Source organism: Diadema setosum, chromosome 22 (genome assembly GCF_964275005.1).
Source record: "Diadema setosum chromosome 22, eeDiaSeto1, whole genome shotgun sequence".
NCBI lineage: Eukaryota > Metazoa > Echinodermata > Echinoidea > Diadematoida > Diadematidae > Diadema > Diadema setosum.
Genome location: NC_092706.1, coordinates 22,582,787 through 22,608,012, shown reverse-complemented (window position 1 = coordinate 22,608,012; position 25,226 = coordinate 22,582,787). Strand labels below are relative to the sequence as shown.

Here is a 25,226-nt window from a genome sequence, read left to right as displayed (position 1 = left end):
CAAATCAGTATACATGTATGGTATTCTTATGTGACCAATGACAATGGTTTGAGGCAAAAGTCAGGAATTTTGAAAATATACTTTTTCATTGAATCACATTTGCCCACTTCCTAAGCTTTGCGTCGATATTAAACACTTGTATTCTCTGGCTCCATAAGTGGTCATATGAAGTGAAATATAATGCATTTTTTGATTTGTTAACCAATCCATGTACGGGCCTGTGTGTAATGGCTAATTACGTGCCTATCTGTGAGGTTGGCTGTGAACTTGGGTGCGATGTTCATTGCGGCGTGATCTATATGCGAAGGGCATTCATACGTCATTGAAAAGCTGTCTATGTCGTTCCCACTAAGCAGGAGGGTAGATGCTTGTACACTCATGTGTATGTGCATTTAGTTGACTCAATACAGCACTAGTTTATATAAATTGTATGAAAGAAAATAATAAAATGTTTGAATTCTGAAAGAAAAATTACGTTTGCGTGTATTTCATTCGCATTTCCTCTTCATTTCAACCCACTTGTTATCACACCTCACCTACACGAAAATCTAAGCGTCCATAATGTCCTCAAGCCCCTCGAGACAGCTCTGGGACATTCCATTCAATGATGGGGTTTTTGTTTTGCAACGTCGTGAAGTAACTCTCATATAAGAGAGTTCTTGCGACTGCTAATATTTTGTGTGAATGTATCACAATGTATTTATGCTTAGATAACATATTTTTAATTTTTATAGACTCAGAAAAAGATTTTTTATGCAATCGTGATACGTTTGACTACTCATTTACCCTGTGCTGAAATCCGCATGTCTGCCCCAACACAAGTTATCGCTCTCGCTCAATCTTCAATCGCGATAGCGTGGGAAAAGCAAACACCTTTTAGGCCTTAAGTGTGACGCAGTAAGCATGTGCATTATGCTGATTCGGAAAGGCAAAAACATGGCATGGTACAAAGGAATGCGATGTAAAAACAGCCATACTTTCGAGAGCTAAAATGAATAATGAAATCAAAATCACCGAAAACGATTGACAAACGCTCTTGACACTGTAATGTAGATTCCAAGTTCATGTTTGGCTGAGTTTGAGAACAGTAATTCTGAGTTTTCCTATCTCCACAAGATCAAAATTGAGATCAGTGAACTCCATACAGGTACTAATAGTACATAATACAACAGCGTGTGTACTGTAGAACACATACTGCATGAAGTGAAGGTGCTATGTGTGTCATGTGGCAAGAAGACGAGGAATGCACCAGATACGATGTGCTGCAGGTTCTAGGGGCGAAATTTGCCCTCATAGAAGCCCTCCTTTTATTTCATATTTGGATAGTAATTCTAATTCTTCATAGAATCGTAAATATTGTTACTTAATCTATTTACTGTACACTTTAGAAGCATAATGCAAATATTTTTGGGGATTTTCATTCCCGAAATTCTTCTAATTTCGAATGACAAATGTAATGATAATATGTGGAGTTCTTGATTCGAGTCTAAATTCCATGCTCCTTCTTGCAGTTACGACATGGAAACAATGCATAAGTAATCAGCTGTTCTTGAGTCGTACCACTACTGCAGTTCCTGTGAGATTGGAAGTGTATTACCAATGTGATTTTATCAGTGGCATTAACGATTTTACGATCTTACCTTCTTTTTTTTTTTACAGAAATTCAGGCATTATCAAATGAAGCAGTTTTTGTCAGAATTACATATGATATCACTTTTTGCCACGATAGTTTTCAGGTTTCACTTGCTTCATTATCAAACTATGTTGAACATTTGAATGACCTGCTTTATAAGAAATTATTTATATTCCAAACATGTATGAATTTTAATATTTTTTTTGCTTTAATTTATTTGTCATTATTATTATGCAATAACTTGATTGCTACTCAACAGATTTTATTCAGACTTGCTAAGGAGGTGTATGGGTGGTCATTCTACATGAAGGACACAACAGTTTGTGATGATGGCGCTCTCAGTGTTCCGACTTGGAGGCCATGTCACATTTCTTGTATATATATGCTCTATGAGCCACATTTCTTGTCAGAATTTATTGTTTGTACGTTTCCATCTGTGAAGATGGCTGGATAGCCCATATTCAGCTATATGTTAAGCTGGTCTTCCATGGGGTCCAGTTGGATGTGAGGTGGGACCACTTCACCGGGTTAAACACCCTGCTCTTTGCGATGAATGAATGAAGTGGGATCTTTTACATGCATGAGTTGTGACTCTCTCATACACGGGACCTCCATTTAATGTCCTATCCGAGGGACAGAGTGTTTTGCCTCTTGCTAGAGGGGACGGTATGCTTTAATACACACAACATTGCTCAGTCCAGACTCGGGTTCAAACTTGCTATGGAGGTTTGTGTGTGTGTGTGTGTGTGGGGGGGGGGGGTATTCTAGGTAACAAAAGTTTCCATTGACAGCGCCCTCATTGTTCCGACTTTTAAGGATGCCATGTCATTTAAATTCTTGTATGTGCTATACTACATGTAACCTCATTTCTCATGGGATTTTATTCAGACTTGGTAAGGATCGGTGAATGGATGGTCATTTTACATGTACGTGTAGGACACAACAGTTTGTGGTGGTGGTGCCCTCAGTGCTCCAACTTGGATGCCAGTCACATTTCTTGTGCATGCTCTATCAGCCACATTTCTTGTCGGATTTTATTAGGTGATCCGAGTATCCTCTCGGATCACCTTCTGTATCTGTACTGATTCTTTGTTCTTCTTCTTCTTCTTCTTTTTCTTTTTCTTCTTTCTCCTCAGAAGTTGTGCAGTGGTTAGCTCAGAAAGTCCTCTGCCTATTAATTTCAAACTTATACCATGTCCCAAAGACAACAAATCTAATGTGATCAGTCGACCGTGACGTCACTATGACGTCATTATATGAAAACACATTCTCAATCATATCTCATTTAATGGAATGGAATTTTTCAATGAAATTTACGTCACATATATTTCAAGTTATGCGCATTCTACTCATATTCTCAAAATTTATATCTACTTTTAAAACGTGCTTGTACGCGCGCGTTGAAATATTTACATGCTCCAATCGAGCTGAAAATTTTTTTGCACACATTTCAGACCATTTGGAGCATTTTTTGAAAAATTGAAAAAATTGGACGGACGCGTACGCGCGTGCACATATACGCACGCACAGCTCATATGCAATTTCCCGTTTTTTTTACACTGATTGGATGCCTGAAATGTCAATCTACCAAGTTTCAAGTCAAACCGACTCAACATGACGTCATACCGACCCGTCAAAGTTGAAATTCCGCGCGCGCGTCAATGGCGACATACAGTGCAACTATGCCAAAAAACTGCCAATTTTAAATCCGATTTTACTCGTCAGGATGAACAGTGACCCCCCATTTTCTTTACATATTTTGAAAGCTGATGAGTTGTACATGTCATTTCATGGGTTGGCAATACTAAAAAAAATGATTAAAAGATATCAAATTTCTTAATAAAGTAAAAAAAGTAAATTTTCAAAATGACGTCATCAAATTTCAAGTTCACTCGAGCGTATCTCACTTATCCTTTGCCGATTTTCACCCAAAATTCAGTATGTTGTAGCTTATTAAATGGTCTTTCAAAGTGTAAAAACAAAATTTTGATTTAATGACAGCATCACCTCGTAAAAATGGATTGAAAGTAACCTTGGTAAATTTGACCAGTTTACGTGTTATCTCTATGGGAGTGCAGTTTTTCTAGATGTGAAAATTGACATGATTGTCTTTATCGAGCACTAGCTCACTTATGCTTCAGTGAATTTCTCCCAGATTTTAATATGTTGTAGCTGAGACTTTGGGCTATCATAGTGTGCCCTTCGTTTTTTTATACGATGTCGGGATCATGTCAAAAAACTTGGTTGAAATTAAAGCTTATCTTCGATGTATTGAGATATTTCTTTCTTTTTGCAACTTTCTTTGCAATAACTAAAAAAAAAAATACCCTATCACCACCATATTTTGCACATGTTTAGTTCATGTCACGTACATTATTTCATAAAATAACAACTACTTGATCAGACGCCATCTTGGGTATGTAAATTAGGGTCAAAGGTCATAAAGGTTTCATCCTGTAGCTTGGTGAATACATGTCCTATCTTCCCCATATTTTGCACATGCAAAGACCATGTTACAAGAATCATTTCACAAAATAACCACTTTTTGCTCAGATGCCATCTTGTCTGTGCAAAGTGGGGTCAAAGGTCATATGTACTTCTTTCTGTATCTTCGTTATGACGTGTTATCTCTATGGGAGGGAATTTTTCTAGATGTGAAAATTGACATGATTGTCTTTATCGAGCACTACCTCACTTACCCTTCGGTGAATTTCTCCCAGATTTTAATATGTTGTAGCTGAGACATTGCATTATCGACAGTTTGCCTCCGTTTTTTCATACGACGTCGAAATCGCGTCAAAAAACTTGGCTAAAATTAAAGCTTAGCTTCGATGTATTTTCATATAAATTTCTTTCTTTTTGCAACTTTCTTTGCACTCAAGAAAAACAGCCTCTATCAGCCCAATATTTTGCACATGTTTAGTTCATGCCACGTACATTATTTCATAAAATAACAACTACTTGATCGGACACCATCTTGGGTATATAAATTAGGGTCAAAGGTCATAAATGTTTTATCCCGTATCTTGGTGAATACATGTCTTCTTTTTCCCATATTTTGCACACGCAAAGACCATGTTACAAGAATCATTTCGCAAATAAACACTTTTTGCTCAGATGCCATCTTGCCTGTGCAAAGTGGGGTCAAATGTCAAATATACCTCATTTTATATCTTCGTTAGTGTATACGGAATTTGGTACCAAAGATGGCAGGTCTGACACCCTTTTCTAAATGAGAATCCAAACATCACATGGCCAATGTTCCCTAAACACAGATGAAACCTGTATGGTCATGCCTGTTGGGATCAGGACTCAAATCATTGATTTCCAAATAGATCGGATCACCTAATTTGTCAGTGTTGACAAATTCCAAGTCTAGTTCGAACTTGCTATTGAGGTTTATGGGGAGTTATTCTAGGTAACAAAAGTTTTCATTGCCAGCGCTCTCATTGTTCAAACTTTTATAGGATGCCATGTCATATTCCTTGTATGTGCTATATACGAGCCTCATTTCTCATCGGATTTTATTGTATCCGTAGACAGTTGCCATATTATACAACATTCTGGCCTAAAAAGTAATCCAGATGGGGTATGGGACATGAGTTCGGGGCGTACATGTGCTTGAACGGGTCTCCTGTGCGAGTGCTCTAGTTGTTCTGTCTTTACATGGCAAAGTGGGATTTTTTTTTTTCATCCAGGGGCAAAGGAAAAAGAGAAAAGAAGGATATGAAAGGGACAGAATGTGAAACACCTGCTCAGCAGGCTCTCTTTATTGCATACAACATAACCATACATGTACAGTAGTGAATGCAATATTACAAGTAAACAAGTTAACATTTCAAACTGGACCTGATACAAATTTATTGACTACCGGTAGCTTTTTTGTCGAATGAATTTTGGTAGTGAACCTGAATAACTGAACAAGGTAAAAGAAAAAACAAGTTAAATGCCTTCAGTGACTGCTCATGTGAATTAGAAAGGAGGACATTACAAAACAGTTTAATGTCAAGTTTGTTTTGTTTTCATTTTACAAGTTTGGTAAATTTTTCCTGTTTGGAATATTACATTGCTTTTACAATGAATTATCAGAACAAAGTTAGAAACAGAAATGAACTTTTATTTGGGATCCTGACAGCGCTCAGCTGATGACTGAGAATTGACCATAGTGAGATGCCACTCTCAAACAAAACAGAACACTCAATCACTATCACTACCCCCCATGATATGCAACAAACAATTTGCTACACATCACCACCTCACAGAGAATGTTCTCGTTTCACACCTTCGCCGCTCTCTCCTGCACCCAAAACACTCTACAATCCATGATATGCAGCAAAGGATTTGCTACACATCACCACTTCACACCTCTCTCCTGCACCCAAAACACTCTACAATCCATGATATGCTGCAAACGATTTGCTACACATCACCACTTCACACCTCAGACAGAACGTTCTCGTCTCACACCTTCGCCGCTCTCTCCTGCACCCCTGACACATTCGCCGAAATGGTCCCTTCCCAAGAGCATGAACACCATGGTTCTGGTTACCACCGTCATTACCATAGGAGAGGAGGAGTTTCGCCAGTCGCTTTCTGAACTCAAGCTGAGTCAGCGGTTTTGGGCGTCCACTTCTGATCACCCTCTGATGGGCCTCAGATTCATTCATCAGAATGAGTGTATTAGATACAGCCACATCAAAGAGAAACCAGAAGACATGCACCCACCACTGCGGACTCATGCAATGGGTTGGATACTCCGTCCTCAGCTGGTCAGCTCGGTTGACTCCTCTCATGAATTTGTTGTACTCACGGAGAGCGACAGGGCATGGGACCAACCTCTTCGTCCCATCTCGCTGCTTGCGATCGACAGTTGTCTCTGCTGTAGGATCATCGGCTGAAGAGAGCAGGTTCACTTGCTTGTCCTGCCAAGTGTAGGCTGAAAGCTGGCCACGCTGGAGCACATTGAACTCACCCTGTTCTTTCAGCCTATGCTCGGCAACTTCGGCATGTGGCAAACCTCGACGGTTGCGACGAACCGTCCCTCGAGCAAGAATGCCCTTCTGCTGGAGGCTCTCGAACAGATCAACAGTGGTGAAAAAGTTGTCCATGTTGATCACATGATGCTTCCCCCAAAGCCGTTCAGTCATCTTAATCACTACACTTGCTGCAAACCCTCTCTCACGCTCTCTTCTCTTCTCTTTCCCAACATAGACCTGAAACTCATTGCACTATCCATTCACAGGGTCAGCTCTCATCCACACCTTTATCCCACACTTCACTGGCTAATACTTGGAATGTACTGGCGGAATCCGAGACGGCCACGGAAAGCAATCATGGCCTCATCGACTGAACAATTTTGGTGAGGATTACATTGCTGCAAACAGTTTGCCAAAACTTCATCCAACACCGGTCTAATCAAGTGCAGCTTGTCATGATTTGGGTGCTCTTTTGGTAGATGTTTGGTCCGATCATTAGCATGCAAATTGCTGCTAATCTCTTCAAAACATTTCCGAGTCATGAACCTAGCGATACGAAGATGGCCAAAAACATCATCGGAGTTCCATATCCAGCGCATTTCTGGGAGAGGCATTATGCTGAGGTACAGGCAAATACCAAGGTAACACTTCATTTCTTCCACTGACACAGGCTGCCACCAAGGGAGGTTTGGGTTGGCTTGCCGTTTTTGTGCAGCATACCGATTTGTCTCCTGGACCAAGTGCTGGATCAAAGTCAAAGGAAACAACAAGAAGAAAAAATCCAGCACTGTAGACGTTTTATTCAGTTTTGTGGTCGGTCCAGGTTTAGGTCCTGAAAAGGACCTTGCCAAAAAAAGAATGCAGGTCTCTAGACCACACCTGAGCATCGGCCTCTGTGTCATGTCACTCTCGTCATCATCACCATCTTCACTTGAACTTTCACCAACATCAATATCATCATCAGTGTCATTCCCACCAATCTCATCCACCGCAAATCCTTCAAAATCATTCCCATCATCATCACTCATACCAAACACATCAATATACGATTCAGACGTTGCAAACATATTGCAGTACAAAAATGAATGGAGGTGGAAAAAATGATAAAACACGAAAATGATGGATGACGAAGGCAAATTACTGTTAGTATGTTATGTATTCCCTACAGTGAACATTAAAGTGACTTAAGTACAGAGACGAAAGAAACAAGTCTTCACTCGAGAGGGTTACAATATATATATATATTTTCGCACAGCGCATGCGCAGCTTACAATAGCGTCAACATGTATGTGTTCACACTCATAGTTAATCCAGATACATAACATCTCTCCCCCTTTTTATATTGCCTATAATTTATCAACCTTAATCCAATTTTCCAAAAAATACTTAACCACCAAAAGTTGTATTTATCCCTCAAACACAATTTCTTCATTTCGGTTTTGCATTGTTTTAAGCCAAAATAATTAAATGTATCATTAAAACCTTGCGCATGACATTTATGTGCCACTGTTTTGAATTTGAACTTCCATCTGATTCCATAAACATTTGTATGTAACTCTAAGTTGTTGTTTGTTTGTTTTTAATCAAACTCTGAAATGGATTTAGCATACTTCTGAATAAACATCTTTTTTTTTAATAATAAGAATAAGCAATTTCCAAAACTTTATGAAATGCTTTCATAACATTAATCCGTAATCATATCCATTAGACAGTCCATAGTTCATATCCAATTCAATCCATAAATCTCAGTTCAATTAGTGTCCAAATCAGTGTTCAATAATCAGGTCAAAGTTCATGTCCATTTTAAGAAAATCCATAGTAATCAGGTGCTCTTCATTCACGCCGAGGATAAGTTTTCCTTGCGACGACTTCATTGGCGTCGTTGTTCTCTTGAAGCGCGTTATCTGCTACGACGTCGGCGATGTCGCTGTTTGCGATAACGTCGTCGATGTCCGTCATTTCTTTCCTACCGTCTGGTGGAGTGTTTGACGGCTGAAATCTAGCGTGAAGTTGATCGATATGACGCTTCTAGTGTAGTGTTTTGCCGTCGACGAAGACTTCGACTGTATACAATACAGGACCCGCGCGTTCTATTACGTAACCAGGGACATACCTCTCTCCTTGTCCGTGGTTTCGCGCATAGATCGTTGCTCCAACAGCGAATTCACGTAGTGGTGTAGTGTGGCAATGTTGTTTTAGCAATTTGTTCTCAACGGTCGCGTTGACATCAGGTACCACTGATGCGATGCGGGTGCGTAATTGACGCTTCAGTAGCAATTCCGCGGGTGTCTGTCCTGTTGTGCTTTGCGGAGTTGTGCGGTAGCTCAACAGGAAGCGCGACAACTTCGTCTGAAGAGGTCCGGTCATCTTTTTCAGTGCGGTTTTGACTGTTTGTACTGCTCTGAGCGCGTCCGCGTTCGCTTCTCCTGCTTTGTGCGTCAGGCGGTAATCATACGCGGATAATGAAGTGTGAAGTGGCTGTTCAAGTCTGTGAATATGTATAGCCATGGTCAAGACTTTGTACATATGATTGATTACTACATTTATTCTGATGTAGTTGAAAGTCTTGATGTTTTATACAGGGGAGTGAAACCCCCAAACACCTCTGGATTGCGTGAATGCAGCAATATCAATAGTAGAACAGATCAGTGAAAGTTTGAGGAAAATCTAACTATCCATTCAGAAATTGTGAATTTTTAAAGTTTTGGTGTTGGCATCAATGGATGAAAAGACTAATGCTGATTGTTATATATCATATAAAAAAAAAACGGATAAAATTTGAAAGAAAATATAAAGAAAATTCCTCAAAATTTCATTTTTAATAAAAAGTGTCCATTCCCTCAAATTTTTAATGACATGTGGTGAGGGTAACATTATTCTCCCTGCTTTTGGAAAGAGGCAAGTCAAATGCTCTCTCATTATGCTAGAAAGTGAAAGTATGTTGATTTTCCTTAATATTTTCTTTGAAATGTTTTCCCTATGCGACATCATGAACTGAAGCAGTCTTCTCATCTAGTGATGGCAGCACCATAACCTTAAAAATGTGTAAATTTCAAATGAATTATCTGTTTTCCTCAAACTTCCACTAATGTATTCTAATGACATTACTGCATTCATTCAATTGACGGTATGTTTATTTGGGGTTTTATTGCCCTTTCACAATGCAAAGGGTTAAAAAGAAAAGAGAAGATTTGTGTGTCATGCCCTATTAAAGCCACAATAATATAGTTTTGGCAAACCCAAATAATTTTACACAATCGTCCAGTTGTAATTTAAAATGCCTGGTACCCTGACATTTATATCTTTTGCTATAAAAGTAGTGTAGCTTTTACATATGAGGTTGAAAACACTGTGAAAACATTACTAGGTCATGCATGGGGAAAAAATGTAGGAACAAAAAATATTGAGATTTGATGTTTGCCAGTATTAATACAACTCAAAGCCAGTTCATTATCATGCTCAAGATTGCCAGCAATTTGTAACTGTTAAAACTGTTTTATTTCATCATCGGTATTGCCTGGCTTAAAAATTATGATTATAATTTTGCATCCAATCTTTGATGAAAATACACTCAATGAATTAGATTATACAATCATTATATTTGAAGTAAACCATGAACTAAAATGACGTGAAAAGGTTATCAATTTATTTCAGATATGTTGAAGGAAATATAGGATTTAACTTACATTAAAGGTTAAAAAACAACAACCACATTTTGTATCAATTCAGAATCATATGGCCCATTCACTTTCCAGTTTTCAGTTTATATTCATGTTTCTTAAAAATAAACAATACATTTTGTTTTAAATACATGAAATATATAACAAGCAGAAAAGGATTTTTTTTCTTTTCATATCACAAAAGAAATAAACAGTAAAGATTATAAATTTACAAAACAGTCATTATCTGATGTGGTTAGATGTAGAAGAGCAGAGAAAGAGAGAGAGAGAGAGAGAGAGAGAAACCTGAAGAAATCATATGATAAGCTAAAGCTTTGTGGATTTTTTTTAGTAATATTTCCTAGAAAATGGAAGTTGTTAGCATTAATATGGAAAACAAATAATCTAAATCTTACCATTTGAACAAATGTTGATGTAAAAACATATTCATCTTAGAAAAAAAAAAGAACTTAGGTAATTTCAATTTTGAAGCACAACCTAAAAGTATTCATTGATGTTTTCATCACTTTCAAGGCAGTTTTGATGACACATTTACACAAAGTATTTCACTTGATTTGTTTATGTCTAATTTTACATTGAAGAGGTTTTTTTTTTTTTTTCATTTCATTTCATTTCATATCAATTTATTGAAAACCAGATATAGTCACAGTAAAGAATGGACATGAAGCAAATGAGATATGAGTCCCCAAGAAGCAGAGCTTGTGAGTGGGGCCCATTTCAACACATAAATATGTAATTATAGAAAACAAACACAAAACAAAAACAACAGCAACAACAAAATCTGATCACCTCGCAGAGTTCCAAGAATAGGCAGATGCCAGGGCCAGCAAGCCAAAGATCGAGAAGTACCTATTTACAACAACATGATAATATACAAAGCTAAAAAATGGTCAGGTTTAATGTGCCGTTCGACCTATTAGAAAGGAAACTTGATTTCCAATTAAGACATCTCCATTGCCTCACAAGACTGAAGAAAAAACATACCCTCTATCGTGAAGATCACCAGTTATTTTCCTATTCCGTCATATATACATATGTACCAGAAACAATTTTTGAACCATATAAATCCTCCCCAGTAAAGTGCTACAGTTCCTTGGCAAGATAAATCAATGCATTAGTTTCCCTCCTCATGGGACACATGGTATAACATAAAATTATACTTTATATACAGATGTACGGGGGAAAAAACCCTGAAACATTGAAGATAACCTGAGTGTAGGTAAATCTTACAGTAAATTTTACCTCTATGATATTACCTGTAATAACTTCACACTCGCCCACCATCTTTCTCACTCTTTCTCTATCTCTCTCTGTCGCACACACACACACACACACACACGCACACGCAGAGTCCCCGCATACACATTTTTAAAGTCTTTATATTAGACACACACACATGCATACATGCAGTGTGTCATGTGATTGATTGTGAATGAACACTCTTTGCTCAGATTGGGTTGGCAGACGGCTCCTCCATTTTGACACAGCAATTTGAATGAGTGCACCCTCTAGTGTTTAAATATAAAGTATGCAGTTTGTGATCAACCCACTTGACAACAACCAATGCAAGGAAGCAATTTCCCATGTGCAATTCTTTTTTCAGTTTTCTCTACCACTCCTTTTTTAGCTAAATTAATGAATTTTCTCTAGTTGTATTATCACAAGCCACATGCCGGAAGGACCGCTGCTCTGATGTCGGCGTTAACAAGCAAATTGTAGAATGATTCCAAAATACTTCCTTGTCCCATTGTCCATTGTTGCTCGTAGCTGTGAATATCCCATACCAATCTTTCTGCAGTGTAAGTTTTCTCTGCCTCTTTTCCTTTGGCATATATGTGCAGTCATATATTTTGTACCAATCCACAACTTTTTCTTTCCCAGCATCAGTGAATGGTGTAATTTTTCATATTCATATGTTTTTTTTTTTTTTTTAATTATGTGGGATTATATTTTGTATCATATTTATGTTCACTTGTGCATCAACTCATGTACACTTTTTGTGATACTGAAGAGGTTTTTGCACAGATTGATATGTTTTCTTTAGATTGTTTTAAATACGAGTGCTTTGTTTAATCCTTATATGTATGTATTTTTGCAAGAAGTAAATATATAGATGGAAATGGGTTAAAATTGTATAGTACTGTACTAAATTTTTTTTTAAACACTATAAGAGTAACATGCACTTTCATTACATACAGAAGAAATCCACTTTGCGTGATGTTATTCCAAAATAAGTACACAAATTGATTGTTTTGATATGTAGTGATGCTATGCCATGTAGGCATTTTAAAGAATTAACTATATTGATGATTCAAATATAATTAATTTGATTGCTTTTATCTCTTCTCTTTATTGCATTGCTTTAAATTTTCATCAGTGTTTAGCACTTTCCTTTGAAAACATGGACTATAAAATACAAATATGGTAGTACACAGTATGGCTATTTCTTTTCCTTATATTGAATTACACTTCAAAATATATTCACTATGTGTCAGAAGTATCCTTCAGCATACTGTATTACATGTACAATGTAATCTCCCAATCCCAAAACACAACATTACTGAATTGACAGGACCAGTGAATACTGCTAAAAACAAACATTATACATTATGGAGAACACTGAACAAGTAATATTAATAGTTTCTTTAAAAATTAATGTCGGTAAAGACAGTTAATGAAACACTTAAAGAAATGTCCCCATGGAGTTGATCAGATTGAGAGCTGCCAGACAGTGGCATGATCGGTAACAATCTCAGAAGCTTCTTGCTTTCTTCAGCAAAACTGCATGTTACTTGTCATAATTTGAAGAAACTAAAACTCTGAACTATGAGGTTGCTCAGAATACTAATCACAGGATTTGGCAATCAAAATCCATTCTTGGGTACGTACTGGATAGCGTATCACCTGTTGTGTTTGTACGGAATCTTCCTTTTTTTATTCTCCTTTCTTTCTGATGAATTTTGTGGACAAAATATCTCAACAATGACATGGCCAATTAACATGAAATTTTCAGGCAATATATCTCTTATCAATATCTCAATACATGAAACTTTTCATCAAGGTGCCATTTTGTGATTTTCAGACAATGTCAGATGATCGATCATATCTTCATAAGTAAATGTAATTTCGTTATCATTTTCGGTAGGCATTTAAGTTCAAGTCACCTCTGATTGTCTTGCAATATGCCTACCACACAGGTTATCATGATGCCCCTGTACAATTTTAAGATGCTCAAAATGACTTCCCGACTGGTTTTCTATATGTTTCAGACAATTTTACGCGTTTCAAAAAAATTTCACACGTGCACGTCCGTCTGGTTTTTTTTTAGCGTGCACTGTGCGTAAGCAACATGAAAATGCACATTTTTTGATTGATTATGATTCCTTATACATACAGCAGTAATATCCAATGATTTCCTTTCAATCTTGACCCATAACAAAGTAATAGGTTGGGGTCAAAGTGGAAATTCCACGTGCGTCTGTGTTCGAATACAATGAAAAAAAAAACCATCCCTTTGTTTATTTCGCCGTAGCTCTTGAAAATGCAGGGTAACCCTGTGTTTTTATCATTATTTTGTAATTGTGAATCGATATTGCCAAGTTTTTGCAGGATTATACTCAACTTTGCATTAAAACAATGAATTCATTATAAGAGAGAAAAAAATGATCATAACACAGCCTGAATCTGAACTGGAATTCTGACAATACCAAAAAGTCTTATGTAAAAATTATGGTAGCAAAATGCGTAGTTCTGTAATTGCAAATGAATTGATGCATTATATCTTACAAAATAAAGTACAAACACATGTCTAGAAGTGCATGAATATATTCGTCATTTTGTGTACCTTGCAATGGTTGGTAATTAATATTTCCATGGGTCTACTACACATAGGCACTCATCCCTCATTGAGAACGAGCTGATTTTGCTACAACACGCCTTTCCCATGGACACTTGCACAAGTAGTCTTTAATGGGTTAATTCATTAACTATGCTCCTGTTTCTATCAAAAGTGTCACAATAATATTTCAAACATTCTTTCAGCTTTGCTGTCATTATTACTGCTGACAACCAGCCGGGATGAAAAAAAAACAACAAACAAACAGGAAGGTGCTTCGAAAAATCTAAAAACTACTTAATGCCCAGAATATAATAGCTCTTTAAAATCCAGAAACATGCTATGCAATTTTAGTATATGATGGGGAATCATCGCTCAGGCAATTTTATTTGCAAAATGCAGTACTTTACAAATATTTTACTAATTTTTTCTAAGTTTTTGCACATTGTTTCAGAGTTATCATGGACAGTAATATAGTAGACAACATGTACATGTGTGTCTTATCATTAAGCAAAGTTACCTGTGTGTCCACAAGTGTCCACTTCATCAATCATTTTTTTTTTTGTGACACTAAATTTTTCATGTTTTGGAGTTTGCTGCGCCCCATTAGTGGTATATATTCAAGGGCAGATGAGTTTGAGAAGTCACCTCGGCCAAATATGACCTAAATGAAGGAATTGTGTGTTGTTTTTTATCAGTGACCATGCATGATTACACAATCATCATTATTCAAACATCTTATTAAGAAGTCAGATGTAAGAATGATTTGACTGATTGGTTGAATGCTTATTATTTTCTTCTCTGAATAATGTATCTTGTCTGATTGTCTGTGTTGTACTGGTCAAATGAAAATAATCAATATAATAATAGTAGCAAGAGACCAAAACTTTTTGATTTTCTAGTCTGAGTTAGATTGGAAGAGCATGATTGATCTGTGGATTTGACCGCATGCACTTCTCAAAATAGGCCCAGAACAAGTCTTGACCATCATAATCCTCAGTCCAGAGCAGGTTAGGCCTGTCTCTGCTCAGAAAGAGTCTTACCAGGTATGGCAGCCGCTCATCTGGTATGTCCTCCAAAAATACCAGAATGACTTTGTCAAGTCCTGTTTCATTCACATGCTCCAGAGCCACTCTGACCTTGGTGATGAACCAGGCATTATCAGCACAGTGGTTGCTAAGCAAAAGGACAGTCTTGTAGCTGTTCTCGATGATGTGGTGGACAGCGTCAATGTAGTACATTGTAGCCCTGAAAGCTTCATCACCATAGGCAACCCGTTGGAGATGGGGCATCCTCTCTTCCAGTGTGGGTTTCAGGACATCGTGAACCCAGTCATCATCATTATCATGGCACATGATGTTGAGCTGATACTCATAGTCATCTGCCTGTAGGTCTTCTTCTTGTTGATGATAGCCCAAGACTAAAAGCTTTAGCAGGAAGATTTTGTAGTTCAGCCACCAGCGTTTCCTGTAAATCAATAGTCCCAGGAAGATAACTATGACACCAGCAAACATGAGACCAGATATAAGTGATGTGTTGATTCCACAAACATCACTTGGATGGAATGCTTCAAGTGGAAGGTTGACAAATTGTTTGAGGGAAGTCTGTGAACACAGGGTTTGATTACTGGGGGAGGTGTTAACGTTGGTTGTGTAGAGCCAGTTTCGGAACCACGCCAAGCTGCAGTCGCAAGTGAAAGGATTGTGGGAGATGTCAAGCCGCACAAGAGTCTCTGGCATAAATGTGTTGGCAGAAATTGTAGTGAGATGATTCATATGAACATACAATCGTGTGAGATTTGGCGTGTCAGTGAATAGATTCTTGTTGAACAGAGTTATCATATTCACTTGCAGAAGCAGTTCCTGTAGGAATTCCAATCCTTCAAAAGAATGTGGATAGATTGTTTGGATCTCATTTGAATATAGCTTTAGATGTCTCAGGGACCATACATGAGAGAAAATGCCTGGTGTTAAAATGGTGAGGTGACATTGGCTTAAGTCCAGTATTTCAAGTTCTTGTAATGGTTTGAACACCCAAGGGAATTTGTGCAGATTTGCCAAGTTATTTCCCCATAGATTGAGGGATTTTAGTGTCACCAACCCAGAGAAGACAGTTAAATTCTGATGCACTCTCACCAAGTCCCTGATACTTAACTTGGCATTTGACATGACTAGTGTTTTCACAGAGCTTGCATTTGTGAACTGATGCAGTGATGGAAGGAGAATCCGTGTTTTCTCCAAGTTTAGGTTGGTGAGGTTTCTCAGTCTTGCAAAAGCACCATTTAGTGTAAGGTAGACTTGATAAGACAGGTCAATATATTCCAGGGAAGTGAGCCTGAGAAATGTATCTTCAGCAATATTATTGATCTGATTTCCTTTCAAGACAACTTTATGCAAGCGGGGCATTCCTGCAAATGTGTGTTCACTCAAAGACAGTAGCCTGTTACTTTCCATGTTCAGTGTATGCAAGGAACTCAGATCCCATGGTCCTTCAATGCTGTCTATATTGTTTGAAAAAAGGTCCAAGACTTGCAGGGAAGGAATGCCATGAAATACAAGGGAGTCCAAAACTGCAATTCCATTTTTGGACAGCAGGAGAGTTTGTAGCTTCTTTGTACAGGCAAATGCATGAAGAGGCAAGTGTGAAAGTTTATTTCTTGCTAGATCCAAATAGATAAGTGAATTCATTCCACAAAATGAGCTATTAGTGATTGACTTTAACCTATTGCGCTCAAGGTCCAAGTAGCGCAGGTTATTAAACCCCCAAAATGCGTTGCTTTGGATTTGCGAGAGTTTGTTTAACCTCAGACTAATTGCGTTCAGATGAGGAAAGTCTAGATTTTGGCCATTGTGTGTGAGAGGGAGTAAGATGCGAATGTTTGCATTGTTGATCCATATTTGCTTGATGGTATAGTTCCCCATGAAAGCTCTCATATCAAACACGAGGAGGTTGGTATAGTCCAGATCGAGATATTCCAGATGACGAAAATTGGAGAAGAGTTCTTTGGGAAGTTGGGAGAGATTGTTGTAGTTCAGTTTGAAGTGTTTGATAGAGCAGTCTCCAAAAACAGCAAAACTCGCTTGGTGAAGTTGCGTGATCTTGTTGTGGGTGAGATCAATCTGTGAAAGCTGTTGGCAGGAAGAGAACCGAGTGAAGCTGATGTTTGTGATCAGGTTTTGGCTGAGGGAGATGTTCTTCAGTGCTCTAATAGAACCAAGAGCATTATTTGGGATCTCAGTTAGTCTGTTTTGAGACAGATTGAGGATTGAGAGGTGGAAGTTCTTCTGAAAGAGAGCGTCTGGAAGTCTACTGATGTTGTTAGAACTCAAATCAAGCACTCTCAAGTCTCCAAGTGGATCAAAAGATCTCCCCTCGATCACTTTCAGGGTATTCCACTGCAAGAGCAGGATTTGGATCTTCCCATATGAAGCAAATGAAACATTGGTGATGGTCGCAATGCTGTTATATGATAAGTCAAGCTTGTTGAGGTTGTGTGGAAGATCCTGGGGGACAGCGGAGAGGTTGAGGTGAGAGCAGTGTGCTTGCAGTGAGCCGTCCAATTCAGTGGTGGAGCATGTGAGAGGTGACATAGATGGAGCTTGTTCCAAGTTGTCTGCACAACATGACAAAGTCAGCAGCACACTCCAAAACATGACAACAGTACCTCCAGCCATTGTGGCTTGCAGCAAAGTAATTCACTCTATATAATTGCAATACTGTGTGCACTCATTTTGTGTCTGCTGGAGCAATCTACAATGTGTGCCACTTAGTGGGCAAGAGTGAGCAGTTTCCTGTGTTTGTTCCTTTCATTTTTTCACTGCATTGTTTCCAAATAGTTTAATGAACTTTATCTAGTTCTTATTGCCAATAGCTACATCCAAGAATTTTCCCATTACACTCAATCTGAAATGACCGCTTGAAAGGAAGATGAGCACATAAATGTTTCCTGCACATCCCATGTATTTCCTTTTCTTACTGCTGCCTTTGATAGTTAATTATTAATTTCTCAGTCATGGGATGACTTCTTTTCATTTAGGGCTCTCTTTGAAGGAGGTTGGTGATACTTGTCCAGTTTGTAGTATAAAAACGCTACAAAGTGTATGTTCAAATAAGTGTGGTTACATATCAGTAGGTGAAATAACAAAGTTTTAATAGTGTTATGCCATGACTTTTCTTGTCCCATGCTGTTATGTTGGCAATGGCTGTAAAACAGGAATTGCTCTTTGTTTGTTAAGGCTGACTTGCTTATTAACCCCATCCCCCCCCCCAATTTTTCATCAAGGGGATTTTCTTCAGTAAAGATGGATCAAAACATAAACTGTCTGACTTCCCCATGTCTGGACTCATCAAACATCCTTCTGCTTCATTCAGCACTCACTTTTATGTGCTCAAGACAAACAATGTCTTTGGAGTTGTTGGGTTCTCATATGTAAGATGAATGTCATTTCTTCCTGATTTATAGTCACAAAGATATCAGTGTACATGTATGGTAATTTTAGCATGGAAGGGTAAAAATGTCCTATTATTATTGTTTCAAGTAAAGCAGAAATATTTTTTTTTTGAAAAAAAGCTTTCATTTTGAAGAATTGTAAACATAATTTGTCTAAACTTTCACTGTGTTCTTCACTATCAGGTATATTAATCACAGCAAAGATGACCTCACTTGGACACCAAATATTTGACGTGCACTGTGAGCATACGGAAAGAAGCCAGTTTGTGCCCTTCTTTCAGATAAATACATATTATTTTAATATTCATCCAAATACATATACTCTCCTATATGACAAAGAGCATTAAAAAAATGGTAAAGAATAAGTCTACTTAAAATCACACTTCTTTAATGAGAGTAATTTTTGTTCTTAATTTCCCTTCTTTTATAATAACAAATATTTCACCATCAGGATAAATTTATTCCTCAAAAATCTGATAGAAGATAGGAAGGTCTCTTTAGATTTGAAGATTAGTAGTGATTTTGCAGTGCAATGTGGTGCTAAAATTTGTAATTTTTTGTTGTTGTTTTGGTATCCCATATTTTTATTACATCTGAATATTTGATGACCAATTCTATCTTGTCTTTCTTTCCTTACTAGTTTTTCGTTGCTTTACATGTAAAGTAAATTAATTGTCGTTTTAATATGGAATTATTTTTGCCACTTGCTGAGGTCTGAAAGCATACTGCAATAGTCAAGCTATGTCATTTTTATTCATATTTGCAGTGAATGTTAGGTAAACGGATATATTCTAATGATTAACCCTAACTAGGTTGGGGGGGGGGGCCTCCGAGGCCTCCCCCTCGACGTTCTGCGCGATGTATCGCTAACGCGAGAAGCTATCGCCGTGACGTTTCATGACTTTTTTCTTTCGAGTCTCCCGCATCTTTTGACACCAAATATGCGATGCCCGGGCGCACGGTTCCAAAGTTGCGCATAAATATGTCCGTGCATGTCAGACCAAAAATTGCTCAAAAACGTGAATTCGTGTACAATTTCAATGCAAACTGTGCTTACAAGCAAATTTCATAAAAGTGTGATTATTTTGGGGTCTTATTGATTAAAATCAATTAATAACACCTTTTTCTTGATCAGAACAATGTCGCGGACAGGTTTCATAGGAAAAACATAAAGTCGAAAAAACAAAGAAATGCATAAGAAATTCAAAAAACAATAAAATACTTAAAAAATTTTGCCTGATGGCACAATTTTTTTCTCCTATATTTGCTCAGGACACTAAATAGAACATTTATACAAAAAATGTGCCCATTTTTAGCTTTTAGTGATTTATACCAAATTGTCTGATTTCCTGCATCATTATGCATAAATTAGCATAATTTAGCATAGATCATAATTTTTTAAAAATTTAACTTTGTAGTACTGTAGATTACATCATAGGCAATATGTGTGCCAATTTTCGTCGCAATCGCGCAGTCGACGGCCGAGATCTGGGGGGGGGGGGCTGGGAGGCCCCCCCCCCCCCCGGCTATATGATCTGCCTGAATAGCCCGGCCTAGTTAGGGTTAAAACAGAATCAAATTTAAAGTGCATTTGTATATATATACTATATACAGTATAATTTTGTGGTTAGTGTCAAAATTTTGAATTACCATAGCTAATAAGTAGTAATACAAAATTGTGTATCTTGTCTTTCCCTTGCCAGCATTTAAATATGCTGGTGTTCATTTCATGCATTCAAAAATGGAAAAATCTTTGATATTTCAGACTTTATTATTATTTGAATGGAAATATGTTTCATAGCACACTTACATGTACATAGGCCTGCAGCAGCAGGTGATGTAATGTGGCACATGACATAGTGTTTGCTAGCCTTAATTTTTATTCATTCCCATTTTATCATTTGATAATATTGCCTGTGATGCTAATCTTAGTATTTTTTTTTTAAGGTATGGATTATTCTAGTTTCTGAAAGGACTACAAATATGATCCTTCAGGACAATTCAGTAAAGGCCAAGGTTATATTGAATGGAAAGTAATATGCAGAGTAATATTCTGTTAGCAATATAACTTGCAAAACAAATGACCAAGCACTGATGCTGGTGAGGTGTACAGCAAGCAAGCATAAAAGGTCAAATTAAGCATCATTCTCTTTTGATACTTCAAGTTTATTCATTTTTATACATGTAAAACATTCAGGTAAATTTCTTCAATTTGTCTCCCTCTACAAATTAAATTTGTTAAGATAGCAACTGCTGATCTGTAAATTAAACATGTCGGAAAGAAGGAACCTATGGGACTCGAACCTGTCATCTACTGCTTTCCGGGCAGTGACACTACCACCAGGCTGTCCCTGGTTGCCGGCAATTAACACAATGAACATGGAACAAATACCCAAACTCCGAAATTTGGACATTAAATGTTAAATAGTCCAAGGCGGACAAGGCATATTAAATGAAAGAAAGATATTATTCAGAGGGGTGAAGGTACAGGTAAGTTTCTTCAATTGTCTCCCGCTACAAATCAAATTTGTTAACCCGTTTAGGACGGTTTGATTTTGCTACAACACGCATTTCCCATAGACACCTGCCCGAGTATACTCGGGACTCGTCCTCAACGGGTTAAAGATTGCAACTACTGATCTGTAAATTAACAAACTTGTTGGAAAAAGGTTTGAGTCCCACTCGTTTTTTCCGACATGTTTGTTAATTTACAGATCAGCAGTTGCAATCTTAACAAATTTAATTTGTAGAGGAGACAAATTGAAGAAACTCACCTGAACATTCACCCCTCTGGATAATATCTTTCTTTTAAGCGAAACATTGACTGAAGTTTTTAAGTTCTTGACAGTTCATGTTCTGTGTGAAAGATAACATTATGAAACTACTTAAGCACTCTGAGAGCGCAGACCTCTGCCAAGCAGGTTTTTCCACCACTGATCTTGTTCAATAGAGATCGGTGATTTCCACTCATAGAAGTGCATGCTGAAAGTAGCCCACCAAAATAGAAGCCTTTTTACGTCATCAACTTTCAGCTGCGCGGCGCCTCGCCCTAGTAGAAACTAGAGCACGCACTTAAGTGCGCGCATGCAAACCTCAATTACGCGCAGTGTGGCTGCCTCACTTAACACGAGTTGCTAAGTGAGGAGTTTCGGTCTAGTTCGAAGAACGATAGCACTCCAACAGAATTTATTCCGAACAGAGAGATATGAATTTGCGAAAATGAATTCATTGGAATCCAAATCTCCCATGTAGAAGTAGAGTAGAGTAGATAAAATACTGCAAAAAAAAAAAAAAAAATAGAACAAATAAAGCAAACATTTAGTATACTAATCAACGAACAATATTACAAGGAGAGCAAATTCATAACTGCGACTAAGAGCGTGTTATATTAAAGAAAAGTGCTCAAAAGTAACTCTCCTTATACTAAAGTCAATAGAGGTGAATTCACTGAATATAACAAATATAAAACAACCAAATTAAACCCACATGTGCACTGTACATATCCGAATAATGAAATGTAGATTATTTCTTAAGCCTTAAATATTACTGAGCATCACACAAATAATTAGACAAGTATCTGTTATTTACTAGACTGTTAATCTAAATACACACATGTGAACATATTATTCCAACAATGAATATAACCTTTAGACTATCATTTAGTTACTAAAATCAGAGAAATAAAAGGAAACAGAATTTCAGAAAGTAACTTACAATAACATGAAAATCTTAACTTATGTAATGAACTCAGAGTTGATGAGAAATTTAAGCATAATTATTCAGCCTTCAATATACATTGATCTTATACTTTAAGAACTGACTTCAATTATAACTCTGAACAAGAAAACTTCCAAGAATTAAGTTCAAAAATACTAAAATGGTTTTGGTTATTGAAATTACTAGGCCTAAATACAAATCACCTTATACTGAAATAAAGAACTGTTCTTACCAATTGGAGGCTTTGAACTGTTGAGACTGGTTTTGGAACGAAGGGACGAACTTCGAAGATACGAGATACGAGGTACTAGATATGAGATGCTTTCTCAATGATGATCGAACATGATACTGACTAGTTTGGCTTTCTTGCTGGCTTTCCAACCCCAAGTGTTGCAAAAGCTAACTGCCAAGGCTACCAGCAGAAGTTGGGTTCTAACAATAGGGGACTGCACAATTTGAAGAAAGTCTTTGTTTGTTCCTGCCTGGGCCAAGTTTATGGTCAGAATAAAAAGCCCACTGGCCTGGGTGAGGCCAATAGCTGTCCGAAGAGTGAATAGAAGCTTGAACTAACAAACTTGACTGTGTATGTCTTTCTAATTAAGCTGTCTAAAATTGGAGCATATATACAAGCATATAAACTCTATAGGCCACTACACTACGTACTGTATGTTATATAAGTATACTATATAGGCTTCTACACTATGTATTGCATGTGCAAAAAACCATGTCGAAGAGAGAATATATTCATATTAAAGATTACACTGACATGTACTCTAAAACTGAACACACTAAAAATAATTAATTCTACATTAAAGATTATTGTCAAGAATATTCACTGCTCACTGCTGCAGTGACACGCAGCTTGAACTCCCAAGTTCATTGACCCTACCTGCCAAAATATCAAAAATCCTTAATGAAATCCATAAAAATTCGCAGATCACTACCAAAATTTTAATCATCTGTTACTTGTGTCATTTTCAACCTTCCCTGTAAGTTTCATCCAAATCCGTGCACCACTTTTTGAGTTATTTTGCACACGGACAAACAAACAAACCAACGCCAATGAAAACATAACCTCCTCCCTTGGCGGAGGCAGTGAGTTACAATCACAAGATAGCTTCTTTTTTTTTGTCATAGCACACCATCAGAATGTTTAATTCCTTTCACACTGACAAATTTCCACTTTCGTACTATCTACGTGTCGACAAATATAAAGTGTGTACCAGTTTCAATACTAAAGCTATGGGAGATAAATGAGTACTTTGTACTCATTACCTGTAAAAACACTTGCTGATACACATTCAGTCTTCAAGCAGGAGTCAACCACAGTGCCATTGAGCTTTTAGCCCTTTAAAAAAAAAGTTAGGTGCTTGACAGTTCTTGTTCTGAGTGAAAGATAACATGAAATGAATTACAATCACAAAATAGCTTCTTTTTTGTCATAGCACACCATCAGAATGTGTAATTCCTTTTACACTCACTGACAAATCGTCTGTTGAGAATGGGAAGGGCGTTAAGTGGTCTTGAACACTATGGGTTTAGTGGCAACTTAACGCCCTTATCATTCTCAGCCGACGAAATTTCCATTTACGTATTATCTAGCCTCTACGTTGTCAACAATTTCAGTGTGTACCAGTTTCAATAACCTATTTGAGCTAAATGAGTACTATGTGCTCATTACCTGTAAAAGGGCAAGTCCAAGATAATGTCCCCTCAGATGCTCAAAATTCATCTTGATTTAATTAAAAAATCATTGATATCATGTTGTAGCCAAAGAGTTAAATTATATATTTCCAGCAAAGAAAATATTGAATTATGCAAATTTATGCAAGAAATACTGCCTTAATTTGCATAAATCAGAAACAAACCTTACGTATGGGACAAATAAAAATATTCATCTAAAATCAGTTGAATTTGTTCTTGAACTACTTCATTTATGGACATGACCCCTGTATGATCTATTATAAATTCCAACTGGTAAGACAAGGTCAGCAGATTAATTATGCAAATTATGCATTTTCCCAGAATAAAGTGTCCCATACGTAAAGATTTGAGTATGTTTTTTTAAATTTTTTTCTGAAGATTTCTAACATTGACCAATCATACTTTAGGAAGGTCTAATTTATCAATTTTAACTCTTGATTAGGAAAACTAGATGTTAAAATTTAATTAGTCCTTCATCTTATAAGTAAAGTTTGCTTGCGTATGGGACAAATGCCGTATGTATGGGACATTACCTGGAAAGTGAATGGGAAAACCTCCTTTTGACATATACTATATGTACTTACATTTGTGTGGTTAATGGTTATCTTTGCACCTACTCTGAAGGATATGTCTACATATTTGCCTCTACTATTCAGTTGACCTCAGGGAGAAAGTAAGAACAGCACTATTGGATCATTCTATTATTAAAGCAGAAATTTATAGAGAATCTAGAAATATGACAAGTTTGATATCTACGGAAAGCTAAGAAGCTAGTTAACAAAACTGGATATCTTTAAACGATGTAACTTTACCCCCAAACTGTTTTTAAGATTGAAAAAACACCCAATTTCCATGACCACATAGCTTCGTTCGCTATAGAAACATCGGATTTGAGTGACGTCACCAAATGTGTATGAGCTGATTTGCCGTACGGCTATATGAGACCCGCTCTGGCAAAACCCGAAACTTCTTGGCAAATGTGATTTCGCGCTACAGCCCGAAAAAGGTCAAAAAATGACCTCAGGGACCAAATTGACATTTTGGTATCACGTTGTAGGGGAAATTTTCTAGTTTCTGATTGATATCAACAACATTTCGAAATACAACCTACAAAATGTGGAATTTTGAAGAGAAAGGTGGGATGTCAATCTCAAAAGTTGGCCAAAATCTTACATCTAAAGACCAAATCGCCTTTGCTTACGGCGAAAATGACTGTTTTTGGCGATCGTGT

At 37.3% G+C, this 25,226-nt stretch overlaps 2 protein-coding genes and 1 pseudogene across 2 annotated transcripts in view; 1 reads left to right on the top strand and 2 right to left on the bottom strand.

Annotated features, from left to right (window-relative positions):
* Window positions 1–25,226, top strand: part of LOC140245104 (carbamoyl-phosphate synthase [ammonia], mitochondrial-like) — a 132,958-nt gene that overhangs the window by 51,171 nt on the left and 56,561 nt on the right. The window lies entirely within an intron of this gene.
* LOC140245521 (piggyBac transposable element-derived protein 3-like) lies at window positions 6,022–7,676 on the bottom strand (annotated as a pseudogene).
* LOC140245087 (toll-like receptor 3) lies at window positions 15,033–15,965 on the bottom strand. The gene has a single exon (XM_072324685.1). It carries the CDS (start codon window positions 15,963–15,965, stop codon window positions 15,033–15,035), a length of 933 nt encoding a protein of 310 aa, XP_072180786.1.